At 40.4% G+C, this 19463-nt stretch overlaps 2 protein-coding genes across 5 annotated transcripts in view; both read right to left on the bottom strand.

Moving 5' to 3' along the window:
* SUGT1 (SGT1 homolog, MIS12 kinetochore complex assembly cochaperone) overlaps positions 1 to 9890 on the bottom strand; it is a 35316-nt gene extending 25426 nt beyond the window's left edge. The window contains exons 1-7 of one of the 4 annotated variants that reach the window (XM_034936765.3): positions 9870 to 9888; positions 9461 to 9577; positions 9316 to 9373; positions 4808 to 4898; positions 3962 to 4031; positions 3183 to 3253; positions 870 to 965 (exon numbers count right to left, since the gene is read on the bottom strand). In XM_034936765.3, the coding sequence (XP_034792656.1) occupies positions 870 to 965; positions 3183 to 3253; positions 3962 to 4031; positions 4808 to 4898; positions 9316 to 9373; positions 9461 to 9498 (424 nt within the window). In that variant the 5' untranslated portion in view covers positions 9499 to 9577; positions 9870 to 9888. Of the gene's footprint in view, positions 1 to 869; positions 966 to 3182; positions 3254 to 3961; positions 4032 to 4807; positions 4899 to 9315; positions 9374 to 9458; positions 9724 to 9869 lie in introns of those variants that run through there. The other 3 variants (XM_055096822.2, XM_003813543.6, XM_063595782.1) reach the window with 3 other exon arrangements.
* Positions 9891 to 11165: 1275 nt separating this feature from the next.
* The window catches only part of HNRNPA1L2 (heterogeneous nuclear ribonucleoprotein A1 like 2), a 34672-nt gene continuing 26374 nt past the window's right edge, over positions 11166 to 19463 (bottom strand). The window contains 2 exon segments of the mRNA XM_055096824.2: positions 11166 to 18997; positions 19000 to 19463. Coding sequence (XP_054952799.1) covers positions 18872 to 18997; positions 19000 to 19463 — 590 coding nt within the window. The 3' untranslated portion in view covers positions 11166 to 18871.

Genomic DNA, 19463 nt, shown 5'->3' with positions numbered 1-19463 from the left:
CATTTTGATTTTTTAAAAATTTTAACTACAGTCAACCTTAATTTCACAGATACAAATAATCTGCATTTCCCCCAATCCCGCTGCTCTTAGAGAAGCTTCCTCACACACAGAACAAAATCAGATGTAAATCAGACTCCCAATATGCCATCAGTTAGGGTGGGGAGGAGGCTTGGTAACTGGGAGCTGAGTTGAGGTCCAAAAGCCTTTCCCAGCCCCAGCTTGCTCTTCAATGCAGATACCTATTCAGTCCACTATTCTCTCAGTGGCTTTATCTGTTACCGTGCCTTTCCTACTAACACCAAGCATCTTTAAATTCCGTGAAGTTTTGTCCTATCTCCAAGTTACATGGCAGTCGAGAGGCTATAGGTGATGTATTACATATTTATAGATAACAGTGTAAATGTATGCATAAACAAATTATTCACTTCTGGAGACACAGAACAATGATTACATTTAAACAGTCACAGTGCATAGTAAGATATGTTAAAAGTATTAAAAGTACTCTAAATAAGAGCTTATTAATTCAAGTTAACTGCAGACAAGATAAATTTGAAAATCTTAAAAATTTCTTAACAAAAATTTCTACTTTACTAATTTATAAAAGAAATCCAACTATACCAGCGTTAATAAAAAATTTAAATACACTCTCACACACACTGTATTCTAGAGGAGAACTATTGTATCAAAATCTATTATATCAAAAAGATTTGAATAACCTATTATTTTAAGTAATCAGTAACTAAAACCAAGCAATCTATCACACAAAGAGGGGAAAAGGTAACAATTCTTTACCCTGTCTGATAAAAATAGAAGCCTAAAAGTTTAACTTAACTTTTTCCCAGATTTTGGCCGGGCATGGTGGCTCATACCTGTAATCCCAGCACTTTGGGAGTCCAAGGCAGGTGGATCACTTGAGGTCAAGAGTTGGAGACCAGCCTGGCCAACACGATGAAACCCCGTCTCTACTAAAAATACAAAAATTAGCCAGGCATGGTGGTGCATGCCTGTAGTCCCAGCTGCTCAGGAGGTTGAGGCAGGAGAATCACCTGAACTTGAGAGGCAGAGAACTGCACTATGGCCTGGACAACACAGTGAGACTCAGTCTCAAAAAAAGAAACAAACAAACAAACAAACAAAAACAAAAAAAAAAACCCCAAAAAACAACAACAAAAAAAGTTTCCTGGATTTAAAGACAAATTTATTTTTAAGTAAAATATCCTCAACAGCAATTTTACCAAACAGGTCTTCCTCTGAAGGCCACCTCTGAAATAACTAAAGAATAAATGTCAATGGCATGATATTAAGATATTACTCAAGAAAATAATTTAGGGACCAGACGCAGTGGCTCATGCCTGTAACCCCAGCACTTTCAGAAGCCGAGGCAGGCAGAACGCTTGAGTCCAGGAGTTCAAGACCAGCCTGGGCAACATGGAAAAACCCCATCTCTGCAAACAATAAAATGCAAAAATTAGTCAGGTGTGGTGGCATGTGCCTGTAGCCCCAGTTACTCAGGAGGCTGAGGCGGGAGGATCACTTGAGCCCAAGAGGTGGAGGCTGCAGTGACCCAAGATCGCACCACTGCACTCCAGCCTGGGCGACAGAGCGAGACCTTCTCTCGCTAAAAAAAGAAAGAAAAATGAAAATGTAGAGAATGGTATGACTCATGTTGCTTCAGGATTTTCACATTAGGTACCAAGGCACTACATAACTTCACTCTAGAATTTGCTAAGAGTGCAGATGTCCTGTTTGCTGACTGAATAGGCCTACTATTCACATACCAAAACTGGGATAAGCAAGTTTGAGAATAAGCCTTATCACCCAGACCTCTCCTTTTTTAATTTGTAGCTTCCATTTGCATAATCAGTGCTAAAATCCTTTTTTCTGAATAGGTACACAACAGAAAGGCAAACATTCAAAACAGTACAGAGTAAGAATGTAACATAAAATACTAAGAGTGAAGTTTCTTAATTTCAGCACTACTGACATTTTGGACCATATACTTCTTTGTTAGGCAGAACTGTCCTGGGCATTATAGAATATTTAGTAGCACCCCTGGTTTATACTCATTAGATGTCAGTAGCACAACCCCCATCCACCATTCATGATTATCAAAAATCTCTTCAGACATTGCATAAAGTTTCCTGGGAAGCAAAACCGTTTCCAGTTAAGAACCACTTCTTTAGAGAACTGTGATAAAACTCTATCATAACATAAAGATAAAATGATAATACAAGTAGGATTATGTAGTCTCCAATTTTCTGAAATTACTCACAACCTCTTAGTATTTTTCAGATTTAAAAATTCTTGGCTCTCGGCTGGGTGCAGTGGCTCATGCCTGTAATCCCAGCACTTTGGGAGGCTGAGGAGGGTGGATCACAAGGTCAGGAGATTGAGACCATCCTGGCTAACATGGTGAAACCCCATCTCTACTACAAATACAAAAAAATTGGCCGGGCGTGGTGGTGGTCGCCTGTAGTCCCAGCTACTCAGGGGGCTGAGGCAGGAGAATGGCGTGAACCCGGGAGGCAGAGCTTGCAGTGAGTCGAGATCGCGCCACTGCACTCCAGCCTGGGCGACAGAGTGAGACTCCGTCTCAAAAAAAATACATATATATATATATATATATATATATATATATATATATATATACTTGACTCTCACAATTTCTATATGTCTAGATATCCACACCACTGTGATACTTTTCATATATTCCCTCAAAAATATAACATTAAAAGTCACAATACTCTCAAAACTGTGTTTCTTCTGTACCCTCTCATAATTTACCCAAACGTACACTTCACTTCTCCATAAAAACCTTTAATGTTAAGATTTCACATCTCAGCAATCTGAATAATTTAAAATGAACAGACTTCTGACCAAGGCAAATTAAACTTTCACTTCTCCATTAGAAAAAAACAAAGCCAGAATAAACAGAGCATGTTAAGTGTCTCCATAGTTTTTTACTTCTAATGGTAAAGTTCATCTATGATTTAAATGCCAAAAGACTAATTTAATCGATTTTAAGTGATCTCATATCTGCAATCAATATGAAATATAATTTAGATGAGAAAAACAGGTATTGGGTTTCTACAATTAACTTGAAATTAACATTACCAAAATTCAGCTTTGGTATTTAAGACAGAAATAGATAAGTTTATTAAAGTATAATTTTTAATACTTACTATCTAATTTTTGTCCTTCTGTAAAAGTTTCTAGGGCAGCAGCATAGTTTTTTTCATGGTATTCACATATTCTGCATGAATATATTTAAAACAAATTAAGACACACAAAAAATCTGGAAAATACCTTCTTTCTAAATAAAAAACTTAGTATTTTCTACTGTTGAAAGAAAAAATTTATTTTAAGTGTATGTTAATAAACCTAGAGACTTTCTAATATACTGTTAAGATCTAGTACAATTCCTACTAAAATTCAATTTTAGAACTCACTTCAGAAGGAATCTGACTTTAATTGTACAGACTTGCTTACTCCAAAATATAATTATACAAAGGAATTAAAGAAGTTTCTTAAAGAATAGTTATACTTATCAACAGAAACAAGATGGGATATAAAGTATACAGATATAGCGCTTTCATAGCATTAAATGTAGCCTATTCAGCTTTGCTGAATAGGATGTTGTCCAGTCAATTAAATATAGTAAATTCCAAAAGATTGAAAAAAAAAAAAAAAAGCAATGTGAAATCTATCAGTTTCATCTATACCTTGCAATTACTTCAATCATCACTATTTTAAAATTTACTAAGTACAGATCTCCTATCACATACTATGGTTAACAAAATAATAGAACTATAAGTTGTATTTAAAATTGAATCATATCTCTGCTATATAATGTATAAATACAGAATTTTACAACTTACATAAAGCTTGCAATGAACTCATTCAACAAATTAAATACCTACTATCTATACCAAGCTCAACAAGAAGAGTAGCTACTGCATACCCTTTTCTCAGCATAGCAGTGGAATTATTTGGATTGAGTTCTAGAGACTTCTTTGCATCAGCAACAGCAACTGTGTAGAAAAAGACGGGTTTTTAGTCAGTTATTTATAGATCCTAGCAAATACACACAACATATGAATCAGTTTTAGATTTCTAAGTTTTCAAGTTGGTAGAAATGCCAAATGGTTTTAAATTAGGCAAAGCTAATACAAGATAGAATTCAAATAAATATTACTCTTGTACCTTCCTTTTGGCTTAACATTTAGCTTCCTTCTTAAAGCTCTTCAATGAATACAGCTGTGTCACAAAATTCACCTCCTTGTCTCATTAACATTTTCTATGTAATTTTACTCAAGGTATTCAGTTTTTCCCTATTCAGAAGGTACAAAATACAGAAATACATTACTTTTTAAATACAGGTGGTCTTGTTATGTTGCCCAGGCTGGTCTTGAACTCCTGGGCTCAAATGATCCTCCTGCTTTGGTCTCCCAAAGTGTTGGGATTACAGGCATGAGCCACCATGCCTGGCCACATTCTTTTTTATAAAAAAAATTTAAACGAGCATTTCATTTTAATACTCTGTCAAATAGTAAATGTGATGCTATTTTTTATCAGCATACCCAATAACTATGAATGAAATCTGTATACATTCTCCACCCAATGAAGGAAAAAGCGACATCCATAAAATTTAAATGGGTGTTGCTCAACATGTCTGTCACATTTGAACTACTTTACCTTGTATAAAAGACCAATTTAAAAATTCTCAAAGACAACTTTTAATTTGTCATGGGTAAAATGTATAAGTAACTTATTAAAAGGGGGCAATATACTTTATAAGAAACGTTACCACAGTAATTCCCGAGAAGAATGTGACAATAAGCTCTTTGACAATAATACTGTGCATCATCTGGTTTCTGTTCCAAAGCCTTAGTCAGCTCCTACAAAAACAAACATGTGGAGTGTCAGTAAAAGTTTGTAAGAAGCCATCAAATTCTAATTAAAACATAATTTTTAATCAAGTAACTTATTGTCAGAAGCTATTTGGAGGAAAGATAACAGGGATATAATATTGGAGTTTTTCCTTATAAAAGGATCAATATCTCCCCCACTTCTCTTGCCCCTCCTCCCAAAAGTAGGCAATCTAATGTAGTATCTCTGTACCATAAAGCTTTTAGTTCCTGGTCTATAGAACTTAATAAATGATCATTATTATCAGCTCATATATTCTGAAGAGTTTAATTGTTACACATTGACCATTACAGATTTCCTCCTACTAATTTGAAGAAGATTCAAACACCATATAGAATTTGAGATTCCTAGAAAATGTTAAGCTGTGCAACAAAAAAAGACCAGAAGTTAAATCTAAAACTCAGGGAGGTTAAGACAATCAATACATACACAATCAAGTGTACCTGGCCCTCTCCTAGCCTCTATCAATAGCACACAACTCTAGTAAAACCCAACTAAATATTCTGTTCAAAGCCCAGATACAATCTAATAGATGGCTATGTCAACTACCAAGAGTTAACATTAGAGATTGAAACTTTTTTAACTTGTGCAGTCACAACATATAGGTGTGGTAGCTGGAAAAATAATGATGTAAGAGATTACACAATTAGGGAGATCAAAGACAAGTGCAGGAACACTTTTATTTTCTGCCAACTGCCTACAAACTCTAGGGATTTGGTAGTTTTCTTAAATGGTAAAATTATTTCAAGAGCCACATGTATCATTGACTTTGCTTTAACCTAGTAGTGTGACTCTCAGAAAGCAACATATACAGATGCTCCTCAACTCACATGGGGTTACAGTCAATCAACAGAAAGTAAGGCTCAAATCAAGAGAGCAAAGAAGCTGTAAGATGCTACTTTAAGGGCCTCACTTTGTAGCTTGCAGGCTGTTACAAGGAATTTGGACCTTACGTTTGATGGAAAGCCATGGAAAGTTCACTGTTAGTAAGGGGAACATGGTCCAATTTACTTTTTTTTAATGTCATTCTGGCTGCAGTATGGTAAATACATTATCAAATCAAGACTGGAAACGGAGACTTCTTAGGAAACTACTACATTAAGTCTAGGCTAGAAAAGGATGTTAGCCACAGAGGTGATGAAGAGAAATACGATTAAGTTGGAACATATTAGAAGCAGAGAGACTTGCTAATGGGTGAACATGTGGGATAAGAGAAACTGAAGATGACTCCAGGGTGTTGGGCTTGCCTAGATCCGTATGTGACATCCAGGAATCACTCAATGAAAAGTATTGATTTTTCTTCTTGCAGACTTTTTTCAGCCTTTTCCCCGGTCTCTACTTTGACTGCATCTCCTTTGCCATAGAATACAAAAATATTTGCCTCTCTAGTCTTAATCTTCTCAAAGTCACTAATAACCCCTTATAAAATCCAACTGATTCCTATCTGACTTGATCTCTCTGTGGCCCTTGACAATAATAACCAGGCCTTTCAGCTTACCATTCTGCTGCCTCTTAAAAACGAATGTTCTCCTTGGGCTCAGTACTTAAGACTTCTTCCCCTCTACAAACATTCTTTGATTCCTTAACTACTGGGGGGCTTCACATATGTGTTGATGCATGCTGATGACTCACGTCTATCTTGAGCCTAGACAGTGGTCCTGAGCAACATCAGCGTATAGTTTTCTCTAAACTTTACCTGAAATGTCCCAGAGGCAACTCATATACAAATATTCACAATCTAAAACTACTTTCTCTCCTCAAACCTATTCCCCCATGCTGAAGGCAATCTTCTAAGTGCTATCATCCTAAGTGCTATCTAAATGAATGGCACCAGTTCCTACAACATTCCCCCAGCCAGAAACTCAGGAGACATCCCTTATATTCTAATCGTCACCAAGTCCGGTGCATTTTACATAAAACAACTCACCTCCATGCCCTCAATCACTGCCCTACATGCAGATATTCATCTTTGACCCGGTCTGCACTACCATGTTCCTGCTATCCACTATCCCTTGTGCCTCCTCCAATTCGCTATCTACTCTGCTTTTAAAGTAGGTTTTGTAATTCAGAAAATTTCATTTTCCTTCCTCCAAATTCTTGATGGATCTCCATAATCATATGATAAAACTGAAAACCCTGTGCTGGGATTTAATGCCTTTGATGGCCCGGCCTCACTGTCGCCTGGGCTGGAGTGCAATGGCGCGATCTCAGCTCACTGTAACCTCCACCTCCAGGGTTCAAGTGATTCTCCTGCCTCAGCCTCGCAGGTAGCTGATTACGGCTGCCCACCACCATGCCCGGCTAATTTTTTGTATTTTTAATAGAGACGGGGTTTCACCATGTTGGCCAGGCTGGTCTCGAATTCCTGACCTCGTGATCCGCCCGCCTCGGCCTCCCAGAGTGATGGGACTATAGGCGTGAGCCACCGCGCCCGGCTGCACTTCTAATGAATTGCCAGGTGATGCTGATAATGCTGGTCCAAGAGCCATACATTAAAAACCAAGGTACTAATACTAGCCACATGACTATCCTAGGCAATTCTTCTCCTAGGTACATACAACCAAAAGAAATGCATGTGTTCACCAAAATACATGTACAAGAGTATTCACAGAAGCTTTATGTTAGCTAATAACTGGAAATAACCCAGATGTCCACTGTTAGAATAAATTGCGCCGTACTTACGGCTATACAACATATATTTATACAATGGAATATTACACAGCAATGCGAAAGAACTACTACTTCACACAATATGAATGTATACTTATGTAATCATTAAAGCAAAAACAGAGTGTCTACATTCAATAAAGCACCTACTGTATGATTCTGTTTATGAGTCAAGAACAAACAAAACTAACTGATGGTGATGGAGGTCAAAACAGGAGTCAGCAGGACAGTAAGAAGAATTACTGGCTGAGAAGAAGCATTAAGAATGGAGATACTCTGTATCTTAATCTGGTGGTGTAAACATGTGAAAACTCATCAAACTATAGACTTAAAATCTGTGTTATTTACATAAATCATATATGCCTCCATAAAAATTTTTAAAGTAAAAGAAGATGGAAAGTGACAGTAAAATTCATTATGTTAATACTGTTTAAAAGCAACTTTTATATAAACTGGATTCCCAAAGGAAGCACTAGGTCTAACACGACAATAACAAATGTCAATTAAAAGTAATAGCTGTCTAGCTAATACAAGAAATTATGGAGAAAAATTCTCAGTGCTTCCTGTAACATTATCCCCAAACTCATCCCAGAAGCCTTACTCCCAGTATCTAAAGGTCTGTATATTTAGGTGTAAAAAACATACCTGGACCCTAAAAGGCCTTATAGGACCTGGCTCCTAGTTTCCTGTCCAACCTCTCTTAATCAAATGGGCCCTCTAATAAAAAGGGCCTTTTTGTTGCTTCACATACAGGCCAACTTCATTCCTACCTCAGGATCTGCACTGGCTCTTGGTCCTGCCTGGAATATTCTTTCCCCAGAGCTTCCAAGTTAATTCCCTTGTTCCTTCAAATCTCCACTCAAAGATCTCCTCAACGGAGGCTCTAGTACCATGTGGCACATTACTTATAAAACTCATAGCTAGAAAAGACGCTGTCTTGCCTCAAATTGTTAAACGTAACAGCAAAACAGGTTTCCTCTTTTCTGTAATTTAACGCAAAAACAAACAAAAACTCCTGGCTAAATTCTGTGACCCGCAGCATCATTTATCTTTAGGTTCTCCTTTAATTCTTATTTAACTCTTGATCTTTTACATTCCTTTACAGCTTTACGGTTTGTCTTCATTGCACACCTCCAAAAAGTGAGTTCTAGGTTAGCTGAGTATATAACCAAGACTTTAACCCACAGCAATCAGCGCCTTTGCACACAGCCACTCCAAAAAAAAATTTTGATGAATATACAAATGAGTGAATAATGAATTGTGATAAGACATCTGGAAAGTTTCAGGGACGTGAGGGAAAAGGGTTTTGCTCCAGTAGACTAACTTCATACCGACACTTTTACATAAGAATGGCAAGAATTATTGTCAAACGAAAAAATTAACTTCATCAAGCCCAGAGGCCACTTCTCTAATCATAAATGTCATTTTAAAAAAAATCCTTTCAGCCAAACTGCAAATGCCAACCATGCTCCCAAGAAATAGAGGAGGTTTTTCTCAGGAGCTGTAGGGAGTGGAAAGGGCAAGACAGGAGTCTGGGGTAACGCGGCTACCGTGTAACAGAGAAAAGAGACCGAGAATCTCAATACCGGAGCTGAGACGCAGCATCAACAGGAGCCTGGGTCCCTGTCCGGCGGTGCGGGGAGAAGGCGGGTCAGCGGGGACCCGAAGTGGCCCAGCTCCCCTAAGAAGAGTGGAGGAAGCAGAAATGGGCTCTCTCACCTCTAACGCCGCCTGGGGGTCCTCGTCGATTAGGGCATCCGAGAAGCTCTGGAAAAACCTGTCAGGAAAACAACGACTTCAGCAGGGCTCACTAGCCAAGGAAAGGGGGATAAAATAAATAGCAAAGGGAAAGAAAAACATGCACCTCTGGGATGTTGCAGTTCCTGCTGCAGCCGCCGCCATCCCTCGTAGTCGCTGTTGCTGCCGCCGGAGCTGCTACTATTACGGTTACCACCTCCACCGCCGCCCAAGGGGGAAACTTCTGGAGAAACACCAACCGAGCTTCCGTCCTAAATAGCCAGCGAGCAGCCACGCAGCGCGCTGCTAGGGGGACGGGAGGCGACACGCCGGCGCGGGGCCGGCTGGGACAGTGGAGGACCGATTCCTCCCAGCCCCACCCCGGCCCAGGACCCGCGCTCCCAGTCCCCGCCCCTCGCAGCCATGGTTACGGAGGCCTGGGGCGTACACGTTCTCCCTCCCTTCCACCGCGCCCACGCCAGCGGGCCCTCCCACGGAGCTTTCAGTAGTAGTTTAGAAGCAGTTTTGTAACGTACTGTCATCCCTAAGGAACGTGTGGCGGTTAGGGGCGTTTGTATGTCTGTTAATAACGCAAGCTACTTCGAGCTCCCATTTTCCCTAGTTTTTATCATGGCTGCCACAGGTAGCCAAGCCCTTTCGCCTCCATTACGTCTTCCGCGGCTGCGTGGTCTCTTCCGGGAGCAGAGGCCCGGATGACGCGTGGATCCCCGCGACCTTTGGGCTGGGAATTCTAAACGGCTGGGACTTGCCGGAAGTCATTCTGCTCTAATAGCGGCAAAAAGCCTTCTGGTTCCTGGGGCGACGCGCCCGGAGGCCGTACTATTCACTTCCCCAGAACGCTACAGCCCAGGCTTTCTTCTTAGTGGGCTTCCCAGACCAAGAAGGGAAACCTTTCATCCGAAGGTACTGAGGGGAGGAAGGTGGCCTGAAGTTATCTCAGTGCCGCTTTGTTTCCCACCCCAGTCGGTCAGCCCTTCCTCAGCGCCCTTTAACCCTTGCAGATCGGATGGAGAAAGCTGCCAGCACGTTCTAGGGATGGGGGCAGATTGAGGAGCGGGAGGGAGTAGTCTTTGTCTAACTTTATACCAGTACCAAACTATGTTAATTTAATGTAGTTTTATAATAAATCTTTAAGTCCTGTAACTTATTCTCCCAAGATTGTTTTGGCTTATTCTACGGCCTTTGTATTTCTAGGTGAATTTTGGAATTAGCTTGTTAAAAAGGGGGGGGGGGATTTTTTATTGGGCTCGCATTGAATCTATAGATCTGTTTGGGAAAACTAGTATCTTAACAACAAGTCCTTCAATCCATGAATATCATTCTTCCCCCACCATTTATTTAAGTGGTCTTTAATTTCTCCTGGCAATATTTTGTAGATTGCACATATATCTATATTTTAATGCAGCTGTGCTTGGATAGATTGCAGTATAGAGATCATATATATCTTTCATTAGATTTATTCTTGAGTATTTAGTGTTTTGTATACAATGTTAAATGGCATTTTGACTTTTTTATATTCTACTCGTAAGAATAAACAATATTGATTTTAACATACTGACCTTATATGCAAGCATCTTGCTAAGTTCCCTTGTTATTTGTAATACTCTGTAGATTCTTTCGGAATTTATGTGATCAAAATCTTGCAATCCACGAATAAAGATGGTTTAACTTCTCTGTAACCTTTATACCTTTTATTTTTATTTATTTTTGCCTTTTGTTGCTGGCTAGTGTTTCCACTATTGAATAAAAACAGTGATAATGGACTTCCTTGTCTTGGTCATAACATCAGGAGGAAAGCATTGAATATCAACTGCTTTTTCTGCCTTTATTGAAATGTTCATTTGTATTTTTTAATGTTACTGTGAATTACCTTGGTTAATTTTCAAATGTTATCTAAATGGCCAATTGTCCTTCTGGACCCCACTGACTCCAGTTGGGATGGCACTGTAAGAAGAGAGGCAGAGTCAGTGAAGGAGACAAGGTTTATTCAGGATTTACATACAAGGGTGGTCCGGTGGTGGAGGGCTGACCTGGAGAACTGCTACCATTTGTAAAAAGCACATAGTCTATATAGCATTTTCACTTAGCACTCTCCTTCTAGCAACCTCCATTTAACCCCAAACAAAGGGCCTTGATCTGTACAGCGTAAGATACGGGCCAGGGATGTGGATGTCCTTCATAGATAAGGAGTGAATCTCTGGGTTGGCTACTCCTGGATTCCTTAGCCCAGGACTCCAAACGTAAGTTCTTAAACCATAGGGTTAGTCTCAGGTATGCTCCAGTTATGGCTCAGCCATACACTAATGTGTGTACACCAGCCTCTGCCATGCACCAATACACATATATGTATGGCCTCTGAAAGGGTGAATTCCAAGACCGACCTATGGGCCCAACATGAAAAGAAGTTCTATATATTATGGACATTGAAATCAATGAGATACCAAAACTACCACCAGAATGGCTTAAATTAAAAGGACTTCCAATACCAAGCATTGACAAGGATATGTAGCAACTGTATCTTTCATATATTGTTGGTGAGAGTTTAATCATTTTGGAAAACTGTGGTACCATATGTCTGTTCTTGCATTGCTATAAATAACTGAGACTAGGTAATTTATAAAGAAAAAATGTTTAATTCACTCATGGTTTTGCAGACTGTACAAGAAGCATAGCAGTTTCTACTTTTGCAGAGGCCTCAGGAAGCTTCCAATCACCGCACAAGGCAAAGGTAGAGCAGCCATCTTACATGGCAGGAGCAAGTAGGGTGGGGGTAGGTGCTACACATTTTTAAACAACCAGATCTCACAAGAATTCACTGTTGCAAGGACAGTACCAAGAGAGGTGGTACTTAACCATTCATGAGAAACCCACCCCTATGATCCAGTTACCTCCCACCAGGCCCCACCTCCGACATTGGGGATTGCAATTTGACATGTGATTTGGGTGGGGACACATATCCAAACTATATCAGACACTATCTACTAAAGCTAGTTATACACAGACCATAACCCAATAATTCTACCACTGGGCATATACCCAAGAGTATTTATTATTTATGATCATGTAGAAGAATATTCATTGCAGCATTACCCAAGGTAGCAAAAACTGGAAATAATCTAAATGTCCTTAAATAGGAGAAAAAAATATTACATAGCAATAGGAATGAACGACTACTACACACAACGATATGGATGAAGCTTATATACATAAGTTGTGGTAAAAAAAAAAAAAAAAGCCAGACAGAGTACATCATGATTGATTCCACTTAGATGAGAGGTATCATAAGGGAACCTCCTGGTTGTCAGGGAGGGTGGGGAACAGGAGCATGAAGAAATCTCGGATGCGGGAAATGTTACATATCTTGATCTGGCTGGTAATCACAGCAGTGTATTCAAACAAAATTTTATCAAGTTATGCACAAGATTTGTGCAGGCTGGGTGCAGTGGCTCACGCCTGTAATCCCAACACTTTGGGAAGCCAAGGCAGAAAAATCACTTGAGCCCAGGAGTTCAAGACCAGCCTGGGCAAGATGGCGAGACCTCGTCTCTACAAAAAATAAATAAATAAAAAACATTAGCCAAGCATGCTGGCGCGTGCCTCAGCTACTTGGGAGGCTGAGGCAGGAGGATTGCTTGAGCCCAGGAGGTTGAGACTCTTATCCTGTTACTGCACTCCAGCCTACGTAACAGTGTGAGTCTCAACAACAACAAATTGTTCACTTTGATTTTGCAGATTCGTTTGAGGAGAAATGATATATTTCCCTTGTATTGCCTCTTCCAGTCCATGAACATAATTGCTTGTTTCATTCAGTTATTCGTATGTCTTTTAGTAAAGTTTTTATAATTTTCTCCATAAATTCTTGGCATCGGTTTATTGAAATCTTGGGAGGAAGGACAGACAAATGCTTAAGAAGTTATTAATAAATGTTTTCAGCCGGGCACAGTGGCTCACGCCTGTAATCCCAGCGCTTTGGGAGGCCGAGGCGGGCAGATCACCTGAGGTCAGGAGTTCGAGACCAGCCTGGCCAACTTGGTGAAACCTCATCTCTACTAAAAAATACAAAAATTAGCCGGGCATGGTGGCAGGCACCTTAATCCCAGCTACTTGGGAGGCAGAGGCAGGAGAATCGTTTGACTCCGGGAAGCAGAGGTTGCAGTGAGCCGAGATCGAGCCATTGCACTCAAGCCTGGAGGACAAGAGCAAGACTTCTCGCAAAAAAAAAAAAAAAGTTAAAAAAAAAAGTTTTCATGTGCAAATGACACAACTAAATATACCAATGTACTTAGCTTTGGTAATTTAAAGAAGGGGAGGAGTAACCATGCTGGATTAAGTGGGCATTTATTGAAGGATAATTGATCTTCAAACTGAAGAGTGAAAATAGTCACTTATACTGTGTTACCTAACATTTTCCTAGGAAAGGGATCCTTTTCATTTAAAAGAGAAAACCATCCCAGTCTAACATTGAAGCCATCCTTAAGTGTATTACACTTGATAATTTCAAACTGAATCTAACAAAATCTCTTATTTGTGTCTTTTTCACAATAAAGCTTTCCCAAAGAGAAGTTTAAAAAAAAGAGAGAAAATTTTTAAAAGATTTGTACACTTTACCAAGTTTATACTTCAACAGAAAAAAGATTTAAAACAAAATCAGTAACAATCAAAATTTAAAATGCAAAGAGTCATGACATGTATAGTAACATCAAAATATTAAATACTGAAAAATAAATCTGACAAAAGATATGCAAGATGTGCACCGAAAACTAAAAAATATTGCAGCCAGCCGTGGTGGCTCACGTCTGTAATCCTGGCACTTTGGGAGGCCGAGGCGGGTGGATCACCTGAGGTCAGGAGTTTGAGACCAGGCTGGCCAATATGGCGAAACCCCATCTCTATTAAAAACACAAAACAAATTAGCTGGACATGGTGGCGGGTGCTTGTAATCCCAGCTACTTGGGAGGCTGAGGCAGGAGAATTGCTTGAACCCGGGAGGCGGAGGTTGCAGTTAGCCGAGATTGCGCCATTGCACTCCAGCCTGGGTAATAGAGCAAGACTCTGTCTCAAAAAAAAAAAAAAAACAAAAAAAAAAAACCAACAACATTGCCGAGAGAAATTAAAGAAAACTAACAAATGGAGAGCTACTCCAAATTCATGAGTCAAGAAGACTCAATATTGTTGAGATCTCAGTTCTTCCAAGATTGACCTATAGACTCAACATGATCCCAATCAAAATCCCTAGTCAGGCATGGTGGCTCATGTCTAATCTCAGTTCTTGTTGGGGCTGAGGCAGGAGAATCGCTTAGAGGCAAGGAGTTGGAGACCAGCCTAGACAACAGAGACCCCATCTCTGAAATAAAGTACATTTAAAAATCCCAGAGCTGGCTGGGCGCGGTGGCTCACGCCTGTAATCCCAGCACTTTGGGAGGCCGAGGCAGGCGGATCACAAGGTCAGGAGATCAAGACCATCCTGGCTAACACAATCAAACCCTGTCTCTACTAAAAATACAAGAAAATTAGCCAGGCGTCATGGCAGGCACCTGTAGTCCCTGCTACTCGGGAGGCTGAGGCAGGAGAATGGCGTGAACCCGGGAGGAGGAGCTTGCAGTGAGCCGAGACTGCACCAATGCACTCCAGCCTGGGCGACAGAGCAAGACTCCGTCTCAAAAAAATAAATAAATAAAAAATCCCAGAGCTTTTCCCTTTTAGAAGTTGACAAGCTGATTCTAAAATTCAAATGGGGGAAAAATTCAAATGAAAATGCAAAGGACTTACAATAGCCAAATCAGCTTTGAAAAATAACAAAGTTGGAGAGATAACATTACTTCATTTCAAGACTTGTCAACCTTGTGGTATTGGCACAAAAATAGACAGATTAATGGAACAGAGAATCCATAAATAGACCCATACCATATGTAGACAGCTGATTTTTAACGAAGGTCCTAAGGTAATTCAGTGGAGAAAAAACAGTTGAAAAGGAGAGACTTTAAAACAGATTGGATATACATGTGCCAAAAAGTGAGTTTCAGTGCGTATCTTTGCACCATGTACAACAATTCACTCAAAATGGATTATGGGGCTACAACTCCTATAAAACTTCTAGAGGAAAGAAAATCTTTGTGATCTTGGGTTAGACAAAGATTTCTTAGCACACCAAAAGCATGATCCATAAAAGAAGAAATTTGTAAATTAGACTTCACCAAAATTTAAAAGACTCTACACTATGAAAATATTTGCAATCACATCTCTGATGAAGAGCTTGCATCCAGAATATATGAAGATGTCTCAAAACTCAGAAACTGTAAGTCAATAGGGAAATAGAAATTAAAACCACAACCATATGCCACTACACACCCATTTAAACAGCTAAAAGGAGAAAGACTGACCATGTTGGCAAGGATGTAGAGCAACTGGAAGACTCATACACCACTGGTAGGAATGTAAAAAGGCACAATCATAAAATGACTTAGACCACTGCTACATAATTAGCACCCAAGAGATATGAAATAACATGTTCATGCAATGTTTGTACAAAATGTCTGTGTCTGTTTATAGCAGTTTTAATGGTTAACAGTTGAAAACTGGAAACCCAAATGTACATCAATAGGTGAATGGATAAACAGTAGTACAGCTGGCCGGGTGCAGTGACTCATGACTGTAATCCCACACTTTGGGAGGCGAAGGCAGGTGGATCACCTGAGATCAGGAGTTTGAGACTAGCCTGGCCAACCCTGTCTCATCTAAAAATACAAAAAAATGTGGCACGCACCTATATTCCCAGCTACTCAGGAGGCTGAGGCAGGAGAACCATTTGAATGCAGGAGGTGGAGGTTGCAGTGAGCCAGGATCACACCACTGCACTCCAGGCTGAGCGACAGAGTGAGACTCCATCTCAAAACAAACAAAAAACAACAGCAGTATAGCCAGTATAGCCATACAATGGAATACTGCTCAGCAATAAAAGGAATGAAGTATTGCTACACACTGTAACACGGATGAATCTCAAAATTATGCTAAGTGAAAAAAATCAGACAAAAATAGTACATTTTGTATGATTCCATTTATATAAAATCCTGAAAAATTTTAAAACTCATCTGTATGACAATTACTGGTTTACTGGGTGGGGGTGGGGGCTGGAGAGCAGGGTGGAATTTCAAGAATAAAAGGGGCATAAGGAAACATTGGGGTAATAGGTATGTTCACTATCTTGATTATGGTGATGATTTTACGAGTGTATACATATGTAACACTTCAAACTGTACACTTTAAATAATGTGCATGGTTTGCTTTATGTCAACTATAGCCCTATAAAGCTATTTTATTTTATTTTATTTTATTTTTTGAGATGGAGTCTTGCTCTGTTGCCCAGGCTGGAGTACAATGGCGTGATCTCGGCTCACTGTAAGCTCCACCTCCCAGGTTCACACCATTCTCCTGCCTCAGCCTCCTGAGTAGCTGGGACTATAGGCACCCGCCACCACGCCCAGCTAATTTTTTGTATTTTTAGTAGAGATGGGGTTTCACCTTGTTAACCAGGATGGTCTCGATCTCCTGACCTCATGATCCGCCCGCCTTGGCCTCCCAAAGTGCTGGGATTACAGGCGTGAGCCACCGCGCCCGGCCTAAAGCTATTTTTTTAAAACACATTTAGAGCTATAGATAAGAACTGATAGTCATCAGCATATGGATGGTGGTAAGCAACATAAGAACATGAGCACAAGGAGGCCAGGCACAGTAGCTCACACCTGTAATCCCATCACTTTGGGATGCCAAAGCAGGAGCATCCCTTGAGCCCAGGAGCTCGAGACCAGCCTGGGCAATATGGTAAAACACTTTCTCTACAAAATACATTAGCCAGATGTGGTGGTGCATGCCTGTAGTCCACTGAGTGTACTGAGGCTGAGGTGGGAGGATTGCTTGAGCCCAGGTCAAGGTTCAGTGAGCTGTTATCATGCCACTGCACTCCAACCTGGGCAACAGAGCGAGACCCTGTCTCAAAAAAGAAAGAAAAAAAAGGCAAGGAGAATATGTAGTTTTCTAACTTAATAAATATTGAATCCCTCCTATGTATAGATATTATGCGAGGGACTGGGGATACTAAAATGACTGCAATCTTGGTGCTTAATAATCTAGTGTTGGAATCACGCATATCAACAGGCAGTTATTATAGTGTCATATATGTCTAAATGGGAGAGATTAAAGGGTTCTGTGAAAGCAGTCAGAAGATTTTGAAAGCTCAGAGTAAGTAATGTCTCAGCCAAAGCCTGAAGAACATATAGGAGGTAACCAGCATGAGATAACCTGTGCTGAGCAGAGTGGGCTTGAAATCAGAGCTAGCGGAGTGATTTGGGAAGTACAGCTTCAGGGGTGTTTATTTGCAAAAGCCCCTTCAAACCCTATCTAATTTGTTAATATAATTTTGTACGTATTTTTCCTAAATAAATCCCCTCCCCACTCCCACAACCCCAACAAATTGTGTAAATTTTGGCCCCACAAAACCTGGATTTGTCCTTAAGTAGGTCTTTCTTTTGGGTTACTTAGAATTCAGCTCCTTCTTATGTCTGGGGAATTCCTTGAGTCTTCCCACCGAGCCAGTCTCCCTCTATAAAAGCTGAAAATGCCAAACAACTTAAGCTGAACTTGCACATACTTTAAAATTGGTAACTGGTTAGCAACAACAAATCAAGGAAGGACCTTAGTGTATCCTCTCCAGATGCAGTAGCACATGTGTCAAGATCAAATTCCCGAAGCAGCAGATAGTGTTACAAAGCAGTGTGTCAGTGCTTGGCAACAGTGGCTACAATCTCCTCACCCGACCAGTTATGCAGTATGGTTCCAGGATTTATTCCCAGCCATGTGGCTCAGACTGATGCTGATTCTCTAGTCCTTTTGGCCATTCTGCAAGCAGCACAATATTCTTCTAATACAATTTATCTTATGCTGAAAACCAGAATCCATCTCTGTTGCTTATGACTAAGAATCCAAACTGATAGACAATTTGGTATTTGGAAGTGGAGTGCTACAAAACAGACCTAGAATGGTGTGTAACTGGCCGGGTGGAAAAGGCAGGATGGAGGGCATTGAGACACAACTGTTTCAGGCTGGGAAACTAGTGACTCTGAGACAGGACACCAAGCTCACACCATCACGAAATGTACTCTAAAGCTGAGCAGCCTTAGAAAGAGTCTTCTTCCCAGTGCTAATATTAGATGTGGCTGTTGAGGACAAAACACCAGAGAGCCACAGCCACCAGATGAAAAAGCAGCCTACGGATTCCACCAAAGATCTTTTTTTTTTTTTTTAAGAGACATTTATTCAGCGTCACAATCAGACTATTACATTTAGCAATCAACAGCATGGGTGGAAAAAAAAAATCTACATTAAAACCCTTTGTTGGAATGCTTTACACTTTCCACAGACCAGAAACTAAAATAACCTGTTATACAATTAGTCACAAATACAGTCCTCGAGTTTTTGCCCATACACATGAGTATTTGTCTAAAACATGTCTTCTTTGTAGCAGCTAGGCCCTGCCACCACTGTGCTTGGCTGAGTTCACAAATCTGTTGTAACCTGTAGCTTCCCTGTCACTTCTCTGGCTCTCCTCTCCTGCTAAGCTTTGTTTCCTAATTAAAATCTTCTGCCACTGCCATAGCTACTGCTGCTGCTGGAACCACCATAGCCACCTTGGTTTTGTGGTTTTGCAAAGTATTGGCCTCCACCGCCACAGGGGCCAGAGCTTCTGCCTCCAAAATTTCCTCCCTTCATGGGTCCAAAATTTGAAGACTGATTGTTGTAATTGCCAGAATCATTGTAGCTTCCACCACCTCCAAAATTGCTTCCATCATTACCAAATCCATTATAGCCATCCCCACTGCCACCATATCCACCACCACCACAGCTGCCACCAAATCCACCACGACCACTGAAGTTTCCTCCACGACCGAAGTTGTCATTCCCACCGAAACCATCTCCACGACCACCACCAAAGTTTCCAGAACCACTTCGACCTCTTTGGCTGGATGAAGCACTAGCCATCTCTTGCTTTGACAGGGCTTTTCTAACTTCACAGTTGTGGCCCTTCACAGTATGGTATTTCTGAATGACAATCTTAC

Source organism: Pan paniscus, chromosome 14 (assembly GCF_029289425.2).
Source record: "Pan paniscus chromosome 14, NHGRI_mPanPan1-v2.0_pri, whole genome shotgun sequence".
Classification (NCBI taxonomy): domain Eukaryota; kingdom Metazoa; phylum Chordata; class Mammalia; order Primates; family Hominidae; genus Pan; species Pan paniscus.
The sequence above is the reverse complement of the archived record's forward strand: the minus strand, read 5'-3'. Positions and strand labels throughout refer to the sequence as shown.